General features: G+C 45.7%; 1 protein-coding gene across 2 annotated transcripts in view; it reads left to right on the forward strand.

The window, feature by feature from the left end:
• The window catches only part of EXOC3L4 (exocyst complex component 3 like 4), a 121430-nt gene that overhangs the window by 55558 nt on the left and 51340 nt on the right, over positions 1 to 14532 (forward strand). For both annotated transcript variants that reach the window (XM_088464285.1, XM_088464286.1), the window contains exons 5-6: positions 5038 to 5166; positions 12345 to 12445. In XM_088464285.1, the coding sequence (XP_088320411.1) occupies positions 5038 to 5166; positions 12345 to 12445 (230 nt within the window). The remainder of the gene's footprint in view (positions 1 to 5037; positions 5167 to 12344; positions 12446 to 14532) is intronic.

Here is a 14532-nt window from a genome sequence, read left to right on the forward strand (position 1 = left end):
TCGATGCCACCTTCAGTTGCTGATCTTCGCCTGGTCTAGGGGGTCCTACACGATATGAGGCATTCGGCTAAACTGTATGTCAGATTAGCAAAAACTTTTATTTGAAAGATATCCACTCAGCATTTTTTTTAACTAATGAAAGTTTACAAGCAGTGTCAAGGCAGAGCAAATGCCTACTATCAAGCAAACACACTTAGGGCTAGGTTCTGAGATGCACGCTATTCACACAGGCTTTGTACGCAGCGGCTGTGTGATAATATGCTAATATTATCACACCTTTATAAACGCTGCAGCATCCAAGGCACTGCGAGCGATCTCGCAGAACAAGATCCGCACACGGGCTGTGCTGCATCTACACAAGCACCGATCTCATACCATCAGAGATGTATGTAAACCATAGGGTTTGGTGTACATCTCTGAACTAGACCCTCACGTTTACAGGTAAGAGAAAGGACTTTGAGGTAACATTTCACTCAGCCAAATTTTCAGGTGGAGGCGCAAAATACAGTAGGTTCTGATTGATTATTGAAAGGCCATTCCAAGGGCAAGAAAGTAGATGAGCAAGTTACATGTGTTTACCAGACGAGCAGGTGCAGTTATTGCATTTGTCTGCTGCAATTGTTAGCTTCTCGGTATCATCAAGGGTGAACTATTTTGCTGAGAACAGCAACATTGTTGCAACAATATCGAAAGCAAACATTGCTGGCGGCTGTGTGGCAAGTTTCATAGTACTGAATAGGGAAATTAGAGATTTCATCACTTCAAACTTTTTTGGCCTTATTCAGCACTGCTAATTCCCGATGACCAGGAATCTGCGCAGACGCATGACCCGTTCCGTGGGGAAGCAGTCGGGAAGCCGACGGACGGAATCCCGACCGCCGGCTTCCCACCTGTCTAATCCAGGCAAGGGCTAAATGACAGGCGTCGAAATCCCGACGGCTGTCATTTTACCTACACCGGAAGCCCAACACCCGGCTTACCGATCGAAGGTAAGCCGGGTGCCGGGCGCGGACAGCTGTGGGGGGGAGGGCCAGGTTAGGGGGCTCATGGGGGTGACTTAGGGTTAGGCACCCCCCTGGGAGGTTAGGGTTAGTGTAGGAGAAGGGGGTTTAGGGTTAGGCACCCCCGGGGGAGACATGTTTACGCAGCGGGGAAGGGGGGGGATAGGCTTAGGCACTTAGACGGGGCATAAGGGTTAGGCACTGGGGGTGGAGGTTAGGTTTAGGCACCCTTAAGGGAAGGTTAGGGTTAGGGTGCGAGGTTAGGTTAGTTTATACTTACCTTAGTGCAGTCGGGATTTTCACCCATGTCAGCTGCCCATGTTGAGCTGCATGCGGCTGGCGTTAAATCATACTGAACCCGTTCTGTGCATGTGCAGAATGGGTATGCGAACCCACACATAGACTGGCAGCAGACTGTGTGGGGAGGGGGCGGCGATGGCCTCCGTTTTCCGAAACTGAGGCGTGCTGCCGCCGTTAGGGGGGGAGGGAGGGAAGGAGTCAGTATTTCCGTCAGCTGACAGATATTTCCTGGCTTCTTCCTCTCATCTGCGGCGGCCGGCAGTGTGACCCCATGGGTCACCTTAGCCGGCCGATGTTCCGCAGAGTGTCTGATGCTGCGTTGGCCAACGCAGCTCGGATACGTAATGCTGCAGGAGGCGTGATGCCTCCTGCTGCATTACCATATCTGCACAGACGGAATAGCTAAGGTGCTTGCGAACAGCTTTGCAATTCCGTCCGTAGCTGAATAAGCCCCTTAATCCATACATGCCAGCTGATATCTCCAGCTCACAATTACATTGGCTAGGCACATTATTAATGTAGGCTTATTTTTCCACCAGAAGACAGCAGCAAAGTTAATAGACAATACGTTGCAGATTGTCCTATCATCAATTGGGAAAGACGATTTTGAGAGGATGATGTTGTTCTCTTTTAAAGCAAGAGACCCTTTGAAGTGGCCTTAGATTCTCAACAAAAGCCAGTAGCTAGCATTGCTTGGTGTCCTCCGATGATCCACAAAGGCACACCTACTCTGTGTATAGCTATACAACATACTGTTTGAGCTATTGACTGTACAGAACAATTCCGAACCACTGAGTATCATTCAAATGGTATACAAGTGATCCACCTGCCGTAACGCCATCGCTTTTATAATGCTTGTCAAAGTGTTCTGAGCATGAACCATTAGAACATTGGCTTTATCAGATATCTAGGTTGATAATATGGCTCTACCCCTTTATACAACTTTCTTTTATAACAAATACTGCCAAGTTATTTTCACAGCTTAAGAGTGCATTAACATGTATTATTTGGGATGTAGTCAGCTCCAGGTTTAGGGTTATGCACTATGGGGAGGGGGATAGGGTTATGCACTAGGGGGAGGGGGTTAGGGTTAGGCTGTGGGGGGATGCAAAGGGGTGGGGGGGTTAGGGTTAGGCTGCGGGAGGGGAGGATAAGGGTTAGGCTGCGGGAAAGGTTGGTTAGGGTCAGGGGGAGGGTTAGGTTTATGCACTAGTGAGAGGGTTAGGGTTAGGCTGCCGGAGGGCAGTGTAAGGGTTAGGCTGCGGGAAAGGTGGGTTAGGGTCAGAGGAAGGGTTAGGGGTTAGGATACTTACCTAATTCTGTCGGGATGCTGCTGTCAATATTCTGACCTCTGGGATCCCGTACCCAACCTGTATTAATTGTATTATAAGTCACTTTATAACACTGGTCTTTGGGGTAACTCAGTTCACTGTGATGTCCGTTGCAATGTTTGGCTGCTCACATCGCCTCACAATACGGTGGGGATTCTTTGCTCACCTTCCTGCACACCTCTATGGGGGGTGCGAGGACAAATGAGCAAAGGTTGGTTGCGAAGCAACTTTGATCATTCCTGTGGCACATTGCTCTGTTACTGTATGAATTGCCCCCTTGTATTTTTGCCTTGTATTTTAAGCTGAAGGAGCACTTTATATGTATGTAAGGTGCCTCACCACTAGGGGGCATAACTCTGCAAAATCAGAATTCAAAATCTGCCTAACTAATTTTAGACTTTTTCTACCCTCCAAAAACTTCTGCCACACCACAGGAGCAGTCCTTTATACTCAGGGCCTGATTCAGAGCCGGACGCTCTGACCAGTGCGCTCGCTCTGAATCAGGGCCCTCCTACCTAACATTAGAGCGGCCTCTTGGACGCTTGCATAGCTGTGGGTTACCACCCACAGCTTATGCGAGCGTCCATGATTATGGTCGCGATGGTCAAGACCATCGCGACCATCGGGCTTGCGATGAGACCCTGCGGTAAGGTCTCGTTGCTGCAAGCCCTGGAGTGATTTTGGCTCTATCAGAGCCAAAATCACTCCCACTGACATCATTAGTGAAGTCAGTGGGGCCGGACCCAGATGGTAGGCGTTCCCATGGGAACGCCTCCATCTGGCAGCCACGCCCCCGGCACGCCCACCAAAGGGGGCGTGCTGTCACTCACCAACGACAGCACGCCCCCTTTGGTGCAAGACCCCGAGCGACGGCTACCCCGTCGCCCGCCGGGTCTCGTGCATGCGCACAACGGAGCTCCCTCCGTCATGCGCATGCGCATTTGGGTACCATCGACCTGCTTGCGAGCGTCCCGCGCTCGCGAGCGGGTCTGAATGAGACCCTCAGTCTTATCAGTTATATCAATGGAAATTCAGACTGGCTTGGCCAAGGAATGGGCTCATATAAAGAGCTGTTAACATTTAGAGCCTGGTTCAGAAATGGACACTGCTGCGTCTAGTGCCGGATTCACAGCGGCAAAAACACACAAAAGCTAGTATCAGCCCTCACCTGGTGTATTAGTCTGTGTCTGACTGTGCAAGGACTGAGACGCCCACTTTTAGCATCTCTGCGTGCTGTAATACTTCCGGCGATTCTTTAGTCGCCACCATTGTGCGCACCATCAACACTTACACCAGTCCTCACTTACACCAGCCCTCACTTACACCAGTCCACACTTACACCAGCCCTCACTTACACCAGCCCTCACTTACACCAGCCCTCACTTACACCAGTCCTCACTTACACCAGCCCTCACTTACACCAGCCCTCACTTACACCAGTCCTCACTTACACCAGTCCTCACTTACACCAGCCCTCACTTACACCAGTCCACACTTACACCAGCCCTCACTTACACCAGCCCTCACTTACACCAGTCCTCACTTACACCAGCCCTCACTTACACCAGCCCTCACTTACACCAGCCCTCACTTACACCAGTCCTCACTTACACCAGCCCTCACTTACACCAGTCCACACTTACACCAGCCCTCACTTACACCAGTCCACACTTACACCAGTCCTCACTTACACCAGTGGCCAATGCGGCAGCTGCAATTCCTTCTGGTGAATTTCCAGTAAACGTCGCTATCCGTTCTTACACATGATTAGATCAACTCTTAGTCAATAGTTGCTAAAGCAAAGCTGGACACACACATGTTCAAAATATCGTTCATTCGATTGATGTACGATATATTGGAAGTGCATTGGCGGATCTGTGCACAGCTGGAATGTCTGTGACGGTGCATATCAGGTGACCCAACGATTGTCCGTACACTGACCCTGCGGCCAACGCTGACATCACAACTGGACTGGCAAACTTAAGTGCCCACCCAGTTGTGATGTCAGGCCAGACAAAGCGTGGCCGATTGGTAAGTGTGTATAGCTTGCAAATTAGCCGCTCAGATCGATCTGCTAACCAGTCCGTTGTTATAGTGTACCCCGTATAACTAGGTGACACTGCTGAGAGGAGGTGAGGGGGAGACAGCAGGAGCAGCTAACTGTAGTGTATGTAGTATATAAAGTTTATATAACGTTATTACTGTCTTTCTTGTTAATTTAGCATCAAGCATAGGGAATGTAATGTAATAGTTTGGTTAAAGTGAAGCAGAAATAGACTCAGAGCTGTGTGATAGGAAGATCGAAGCCATGGACGATCTCTTATTTGACATTGTTTGTTAAATAATACAATAGGACATTGTGTGATAAGTCATGACTCTTTATTATGTTTAATCTCTTTATTAAGGAAACAATAAAAACATATTTCAAGAACTTACTTGCTATAGAGAAAGGATTATGGGAAAAAGCAGAAGAACCAGAGGAAGAGATGTTTAAGGACAGTAGTCATTTGGGAATTTACATAGACGTGGAAGAGGTAAGTGAGCTTTATCTCTTCTGACTTAGTTGAGTACAAAGTCCCAGGACACTAACAATATTCAACCAATCCCAAATAACATCCGATTCCACCTGAGCACCAAATAGCTGAATCTTTCCAGTATTCCCATGTGTCTGCCCTCTACATAATCCATATATACAGTAACTGTACATATAGATGGGCCCAGCTAGTGCTAGCGCACCCTGCATCTTGCGCCACACGGTACGCCTTGAGTCGCGGCTTTCAGGATTAATCGCAACGGAATGTACCATGGCGCTCGAAAAAGTCATAGCGTGTAATACAACTTTTTGTCCACCAGGTGTCGCTTTTGCTAAACTACACTGCGCAGGCGTCCGATATCCAGTATGTCGTCTTTCTACCCTCACACAACCCGCTGAACTCAGGCCAGCATTGATGTGTGACTAGATAATACAGTCCACCAAGAACCTCTGCTATTTGGCTGGACCAATTTCAGCATGTAGCACTTATCCTCATAGATCAAATCCCTATGTCCCTATAGATTGTAAGTTTGTGAACAGGGCCCTTTTACCTCTCTGTCTGTCTGTTACCGTTTTCATTCGTAAAACAGAATTTGCTGGTGTTATTGTATATAAATACATTTTAATACATAAATTAGGCCACATTTATATATATATATATATATATATATATATATATATAGAAATCACAGGGGCTCTGCACTCACCATAATAACTAATAATAATAATAATAATAAACATAATAAACAGTGGGGTTTTGGTTCATGAATTGATCAATGCATTTAAGCTTGCAGCCCCCGTCACGGGACCCCACTTTACTGCAAGTCCCTACTCTATTGCTCAGAATTATAACATGGACATAGCCATCACATTAGTGTTAAACTCAGGGTATGCTGAGTTTAACACTAATGTGGCCGGGTATATATATATATATATATATATATATATATATATGCCCGGCCAATGTAAGATGGAGAATTTTCTGAAAAAGATAATGGTGAGATGAAACCAATGGCTGGATAAAACATATTGGCCCCCATTTACTAACGAGTTTTATCACCAAAACTAGTGATAAATGTCACTGTGCATGATAAAAGGTGCTCCAGCCAATCAGCTCCCAACTGTCATTTTTCTAACAGTTGACAGTTGGGAGCTGATTGGCTGGAGCACCATTTATCATACACAGTGACATTTATCACTCGTGTTGGTGATAAAACTCGTTAGTAAATGAGGCCCACTGTCCCAGCACCTCTGAGGATGTATAAAAGAGCTTCAAGGGTCTGCATATTGTGCAATTTTGCACTTACCTATATAATAACTATGGGCCTGATTCAGAGCCGGTCGCTATTTGCGGTCGTTCGTTCCAAAAAAAGGGGTGGCTATTCAAATGAACCGTTCGCTCTTTGCGGTCTGTTCATGCCTCTATGTCTGAACGAGCGAACAAAACTTGCGGTCGTTTTTTGGATAACTACGCCCCCTGGCCGCTCGCATCCTACGTCATGTCCGCTATTTATTAGATTAATCGAGTACATCGACCAGCGTATGAACTGCTCGCTATTCTTGTGGTTGGTGTTTGATACCACAATTTTGTGAGCAGTTCTGGCTATAAAATAACCCAGTGACGTGCTCAATGACGCTGCTGTTTTAATTATGCACACCCATAAAACGCCCGTTTTGACCTTTAAGCACGCCTGCGATCGGATCTCCACTCCCCGTTTTCAAACACCTTCCCCTGTTACCACCCACAAATGTCTCTTTCTGTCACTCAAATTATCAGTCATTCGCTATTTTGCGAGCACATGAATTTCGACCACACTGACTGGTTCGCGCATGCGTATTACGATCTGTACGCATGCGCAGTTGGGCAAACATCGCTCGGAGCGAACGAGCGGCTCTGAATCAGGCCCTATAGGAAGAAAAAGAATTTGAGTCACACATTTTCAAGACATAATTTATGTCGGTGGTGCAGTGTTCTATGGGCCTGATTCAGCAGCACTCGCAGATGCAACTGCGCCCGCAGATCAGCAGAATTGTTCACTAGCGCGCATGCATAAAAGTCTAAGTGCACATGCGCTGCGTTCGCACTGCAAATATGGCCGCACAGTGGAAGCCATCGCAGAGTGAGTGACAGGCTGTGAGCATTTGGGGGTGCCAGGGAAGTGGTCATAAAAACGCAGGCATGTCTGTCCATTTCAACGCCGTTTCATGGGTGTGCATACATTGGCCACTGCGATTGCATACGTCCCTTGAGACTTGCAGTTTCTGCGGCCGATGTGCGTTGATGGTACCAATGTATATGCAGGAGTGCGATGTTGTGCAGATGTGAGAAAGCAGCAGTGGGCGTCTCTATGCCAGCTGCGATGTAGCAGGCATTGGCATACATTCGCAACTGCATTTCCATATGGATTCGCAGCTACATATGCAATTGTGGTCCTTGCTGAATATGGCCCTATGTCTACTTAAACTGGATTAAGGCCCTGATTCAGAACCAGATGCTCTTTGTGAGCGCTCGCTCTGAATCAGGACGGGCCATTTTTTTTCTTTTACCGGCCTCCAGGCCGTTCGCTAAGCTGTGGGTGACCACCCACAGCTTTAGCGGGCGGCCTGGCGATGGTCGACACCATCGGGCTTGCGACGCAACCCTTGTGGTAGGGTCTCGTCCACCGCAAGCCCCAGTGAACTTCCTGTTGTAATAGAGCAGGAAGTTCACTACTGACATCACGTGTGATGTCAGTAGGGCCGCCCCCAAATGGAAGGCGTTCCTTCGGGAACGCCTTCGTTTGGCCAGCCACCCCCCCGACCCGTCTACAAAAAGGGGCGAGCTGTCGATCAACATCGACAGCTGCCCCGTTTTGCTGCGAGCCCCAAGTGAGTGAAGTTCTCACTCGCTCCGGGGCTTGCGCATGAACTGCCCGGCCATCGACCCGCTTGCGAGCGGGTCTGAATCAGGCCCTGTGTCTCCTGGAAATGACATATAGATATTGGCACTTTAAAAAATAAATTGAGACACGTTTGAAGTGAACGGAAACGGTCTTTGAATTTTTAGTAACTGAAGCTAATTTTGTGTCTCCCCAGGTTTGGTGCAATACAAATATTTTGTCCTCTCCCTAATAAGATAGAGCAACCAATTGTTATTGTGTATATGATTGCTGTCTCAAAGCCTTTCCCTGGCAGAACTCGATAGATGGGATTTTGAAACTGCAATTTCAGATCAATTTGCATTTCAATGGATGGTACATTGGAATCACCATAGCAGATATACAAGAACGCAAAGTGCTTTTAATTGTTGGAGGCTAACAAAAAAAAAAGTCTAGGAATTTAAATATATGACCGCCGATGTAATTAACTCTTTCAGATCGGCAAAAGATTTAAGAAACTGCTAAATCTTATGTGCAAGTTGCTTTTAGAAGAAAGAGCTGCTGCATACAATTTGCAGTACGCAATCTTTTTGTGAATACAGAAGTAAAATACAGATACATTTAATTTTCACAGCTATTCTGCAGAATATTATCCTAATCCAGCACTTCGATGCACACTTTTGGCTTTAATTGTACTGCGTCAAAAACTCCTGTTTGTTTATTTACTTTTTTTATACACTCAAGATTACCGTTGCTACAAAAATAGAAACCAACAAAATTCCCAATAAAAAAACTATAAAAAGGAAAAGTATGAACAAAGAAAACTAAAATATCAAAGCTGGGAGTTCCCTGGTGAGGGTTAACAGGAATCTTTTCTTTAATTACACATTATATGAAAAAACCAGTACCATTGCTTTTTCAGTATGCAGCTGGTAGCAGTGGCAAAAGCAGGATTTCTAGAGGGGGTTTCAAAATGCTTGATTTTAGAGTGAGTGTGGCCAGTCCATGTAGAGGGCATAATTAGCACTTATCCAGCTGTAATATGTGTCATACAAAGTGTATTGTATATCATAGTTCCAAAATATACAGGACCAGCGATCACAGTAAGTCATTGTATGCGGCAGTAGAGCCATCCTGCCTGAGCTGAATGTTTTTATTTTAGATGTGGGCACCATTCCAGGGCATTGGAGCAAGTCCAGGAGTCTGGGGGAGCAGCAGAAGAACCCAGCACTGCTCTGGACATATATGTACATATTGGTCTCCTTATGCACTGGATAGTGTAATATTATACAGTATTAATAATTAAACCTATTGATGGACTACAACAGTGCATGTTTTCCAGTTCTCCTAGCTGGTGCACAGGTGTATTTATTACTGGCTGACACATGTTAAAAGATCCACAGGTGGTGCTAATTATTTAATTTGTGATCCTGAGAAGAACATGCAGCACTAGTAACATTCTATTATATTACAATTTCTATTGTGGTCATGGTGTGGACTGGGGAGGGGGGTTTCCAGGCAACCGGAACCCCCCCTATGTTTGTCTATTTGTAGTGTCTGGGTGGTGGGCGCACTGCTCTTAGAGACACCAATACAGCGCTAACCAGTCATGGGCTGGTTTTCAATATACAGGAGATGCCCACTCTCATGGTCTTCATTGTAGTGGAAACCAGCTGGGTTGAGGTTTGGGCTGGGGAGATGCACACTTCACTAGTCTTCATTTTAGCACCCTGCAACTGTCATAACCCGTGCAGTTCCTCTATCCTGCCTGGGGTGTTGCTCTCTGCTCTGGTGCTTCTAGCACACTCAGCTGATGCAACAAACTGCTGAGATACAGACCAGAGTGTGCTAGAAACACCAAAGCAGGGAACGACACCCCAGGCAGGAAAGAGGACCTGCACAGGTTTTAACAGGTGCAGGGTGCTAGAATTAACACTACTTCTGTTTTTAAACAGTATTTATTTATTCTCATTACACGGCACTCTACATGCGAAATAGGGACACATAAGCGGAACCTGAGATTGTATTGCAGGAACTATTTGCAGAACTCAATTTGCGAGACAATAGCCACAGTCACTGTACACTCATCTCTAAGTTGAAATAAAACTGTAGCATTTTCCTGCCTATACCAGTCGTATTGCCTGTAGAGCACTATATGGTGCTGACCAGAATTTAGAAATAGCTGCAAAGAAAGAAACACATTCTGGGACTGGTGCAGAGATGGACAAAATATATCTGTAATTGTTCCCACATTTCATACTGTACCGTACTTGCCTACTGTTGAAAAAGCATTTCAGGGAGATTGTGAAAGCAACAGATATGAGCGCGGCGGTAAAGTGGGCGTGTACTGTACATCTGAGAGGCGTGCCATAATACTGACTTACATCCAAATGTAAATGAGCCCCAAAGCAGTTAGTAAGACCTATTTGTTGATGAAGACAAACTGATACTTTACAGAAAATGCATGTAGCCATAGGGATCATTGTGCCTTATACCCAATGCATGTAGCCATAGGGATCATTGTGCCTTATACCCAATGCATGTAGCCATAGGGATCATTGTACCTTATATCCAATGCATGTAGCCATAGGGATCATTGTGCCTTATACCCAATGCATGTAGCCATAGGGATCATTGTGCCTTATACCCAATGCATGTAGCCATAGGGATCATTGGCCCTCATTCAGAGCCACTCGCTAGCGGCAGTACGCTCGTTCCGAGCGATGTTCGCACATCAGCGCATGCGTACGGTTTTTAGTACGCATGCGCAAACCAGTCAGTGCGGCCGAAAATCGTTTGTACGCAATATAGCGAGTGTCTGCTATTTTGAGTGACAGAATGAGGCGTTTGTGGGTGGTAACAGGGGAAGGTGCTTGAAAACGGGGAGTGGAGATCAGAACGCAGGCGTGCTTAAAGGTCAAAACGGGCGTTTTATGGGTGTGCATAATTAATATAGCAGCGTCAATGACCACGTCACTTGGTTTTTTTTAACTCGGAACTGCTCGCAAAATAGCGGTTGAAAAAACCAACCACAAGAATAGCGAGCAGTTCATATCCTGTTCGATGTACTCGATTAATCTAATAAATAGCGGACATGACGTATGGTGCGAGCGGCCAGGGGGCGTTTTTATCAAATAAACGAGCGTATGTTTTGCTCGCTCATTCAGACTTAGAGGTGTGAACAGACTGCAATGTGCGAACGGATCATTTGAATAGCCACCCCTTGTTTTTGAACGAACGACCGCAAATAGCGAACGGCTCTGAATGAGGGGCCCTTGTACCTTATATCCAATGCATGTAGCCATAGGGATTATTGTGCCTTATATCCAATGCATGTAGCCATAGGGATCATTGTGCCTTATAACCAATGCATTGATTTGGATACAACAATCTGCCTAGTATGAATTGTTGGTTAGATACACTCTCTAGTAGAACAGGTACCTGACTATGCTAAAGATCAACAGCCTGCATTCATCATTGGGCAATAATCTGCAGGCACACCACCACTGTTACACAGGTTCTTCTCCAAAACCTCCAAATGAAGCACGAGTGCCCCCGAAAAATGGGATTTAATCACTTAAGGTGCGTACACACACAACGATGTTAGTAATGAACGATTTTCGTTCAGTTTTTCCCTTGAAAAGGTGAACGAAAATCGTTTTACAAAGTAGTTGGTTTTACATTACATAATAAACGATTTTCTGTGTGTTGAAGAAAAAATGTTGCAACTTCTATTGAAAATCGTTCAGTTGGCCAGTCTGACTGAACCACTAACTACAAACTACAATCAACAAACGTGAACGCGCATGAACAATAATCGTTTATCGTTTTACACTGAACGATTTTTTGAACGATGGAACGATAATGACGTCATTATAGTTAAATCGTTCACAAAATCGTTGTGTGTGTACGCACCTTTATGGAGCATACACACGGTCAGATTTGTCAGACTTGTCAGATTTGTCAGATGAACGACTGAACGATTGAACGATTTGAACGATTTTTGACTGCATTAAAGTGAATGGAATCGTCCAAGTCTGACTGCAAACCCATCAGATGTCAGATATCGTTATCTGACAAACGGGAACGTGCATCGTTGATTGTCCATCGTTCAGGCATGTCAGATATGAACGATTTTCCTTCAGATATGAACGACTGAACGATTTTTAAATCGTTATCGTTCATATCTGAAGGAAAAATCTGATCGTGTGTATGCACCATTACTGATAGCTCTGTGCCGTATTGGAACACTTTTTGTACGTAGAGTTTGGGCAACTGTTTTCCAGCTTGTGTGACACTAACGATACCATGTCTCTTATAGATGATAGGAAAACATGTCAGAGAATCAGCAAAACTTTCTGAAGAATTGGAGACCTCGTCATTTCACGCTTGTGTGGAAGAACTGGGTGCGTTTGCTGCAAGGTTCGTGTATAGATTTTTTAATACAGGGCCAGTTGTGAGATTTACAAGGTTGGGAGGATCTTTCTTCACAGTTTGCCAGACAAACATGGTCAGGTTATACATAGTAAACATAACAAATATGTAATAAACAAAATAAAAGATAAAAGTGCTTGCTGCTTTAGAGGCCACTTACATGATTCCTCCTTTACCCCTTTTCCACTGCTGCAATAACCCAGGTTATTGCTGGGTTTTTCCAGGTAGCGACTCAGTGGAAAAAGGTCTCTGAAAAATAACCCGGGTCAAGTGACCTGAGAATCCAACCCAGGTAGCTACCAGGGGTGGACCCAGGATGGACCTGGGTAATGGTGCAGTGTAAATGGCATGACCCACGTTATCCGACCTGGGTCATGCCTAAAATGAGCTGATTGGTGGCTGCTGTGGAGCAGTCACCTCCCACTTTTTATGACCTCATAAGTTCATCAGGGCAGACCCAGGTTCAGTGTGAATGGGGCTGACCCAGGAATAACCCTGATCGAAGGTGCAGTGTAAACGGGGTATGACCTGGGTCTGACCTGAGTTGGATCCATGTCCAAAAACCGAGGTCAGAACCAGGTTTTTGGTGGAAAATGGGTAATTGTCAGTTTTGTGACATTGATCAGCGATGGTTCTACAACTGTCGATAGTCTATAGCAATAATAAAAGATATTGGGCCTGATTCAGACCTGTTCGCTAGATGCGGCCGCTCGCTCCCTGCGTATGCAAATTCAGCTAAGTGACGTCAAGGCAGGCGATCGCACAGCAAGGCATAAGCACACCCACTATGTCTTGGCGAGCGATCAATTTGTGTATGCAGACGCCCATTGGCGTATGGTGAGACGCCCACTGGCGCACGTCATCTCCAGGAAGTGTATTAAAACATTGGTACATCGAGGATCATCGGAAGCGATAGCAGCGCTTGTGGTTGCTTCTACCCTACCGCAAACACTGCGAGGATTTCAGTGTAAAAAAAGGCTGGTGACGTGTACTATGACGCTGCTTGTTAATTATGCATGCCTCTGAAACGGCGTTGAGACACTCAGGCACGCCTGCGTTCGCACCTCCACTCCCCCGTTTTCACTGGACTGCCCCTGTTACCACCCACAAACGGCCTCTCCTGTCACTCATTACACTGGGCTGTCTTTGCAGGGCGAGCAAGCGGGTCCCGATCTCTAGGAGTAGTTCGCGCACAGGCATTGCGAATGCATACGCATGCGCAGATTAGCGAACATCGGCAGCAGCGAGCGGACGCTTGCTAGCGATCGGGTCTGAATCAGGCCCATAGTCTGATGGTGCACTAGGTCGCAACAAATTAAAATAAAACTTGTATTATCTTGTTTAAAAGTGAATATAATTTATAAAATCATAACACCAATCTAACCCTACATATATTATATAATGTAAAAGCAAGTAGGGTGAGAAAATATTCTTAAAATGCATGGCAGGATTATTACAACAATACACTGATAATGTCGGGGAAACCTCGGGCTGATCACATGATTAAGCAGAAAATCATGGGTAAGTCCCCGGATGACGCCCCGGAGCTGGCTGTCTGGAACCTCAGTGCTTGCGAGCGCTGCGTAACTCATGGCCAGAGGCTGGAGAAATTGATATCTTAAACGAGCGGTAAGTTTACCTTTCCGTTCATAATAAATAAAGGTTAGCATGTCTTCTCATGGCAGAAGTGCTAATAAATATCGCTATTCTAAAAAACAGGTAACTTTCAGTTACTAAATACCTGCAACTATTGAAATGCTCAAACTCGTTAGTAAATGGAACCCTTTATATTTTGTTGTTGCTAAATACTTGTACTCTATAGTTGTTAGAACCCTCCTTGGGGGGGAAATTGTCATCGAGTTGGATATAATCTTAAGGAGAGGTTCATACACTGGTGCGGTTTTCTCCTTTTTGAACAAAACAATCGATAGTCTATATGGCCGATGGTAAAAATTTTTCTATTGATGATGCAGCACCAATGTTTCATCATCGATGGTGGTACACAGTGGAGGCTACAGGGATGGGGCTGCACCGCAGTCCAAAAATTAAAATAAGTGAGCCACACCAACTGCCAC

The sequence above is a fragment of the Taudactylus pleione genome, unplaced genomic scaffold, assembly GCF_031769625.1.
Source record: "Taudactylus pleione unplaced genomic scaffold, aTauple2 ptg001628l, whole genome shotgun sequence".
NCBI lineage: Eukaryota > Metazoa > Chordata > Amphibia > Anura > Myobatrachidae > Taudactylus > Taudactylus pleione.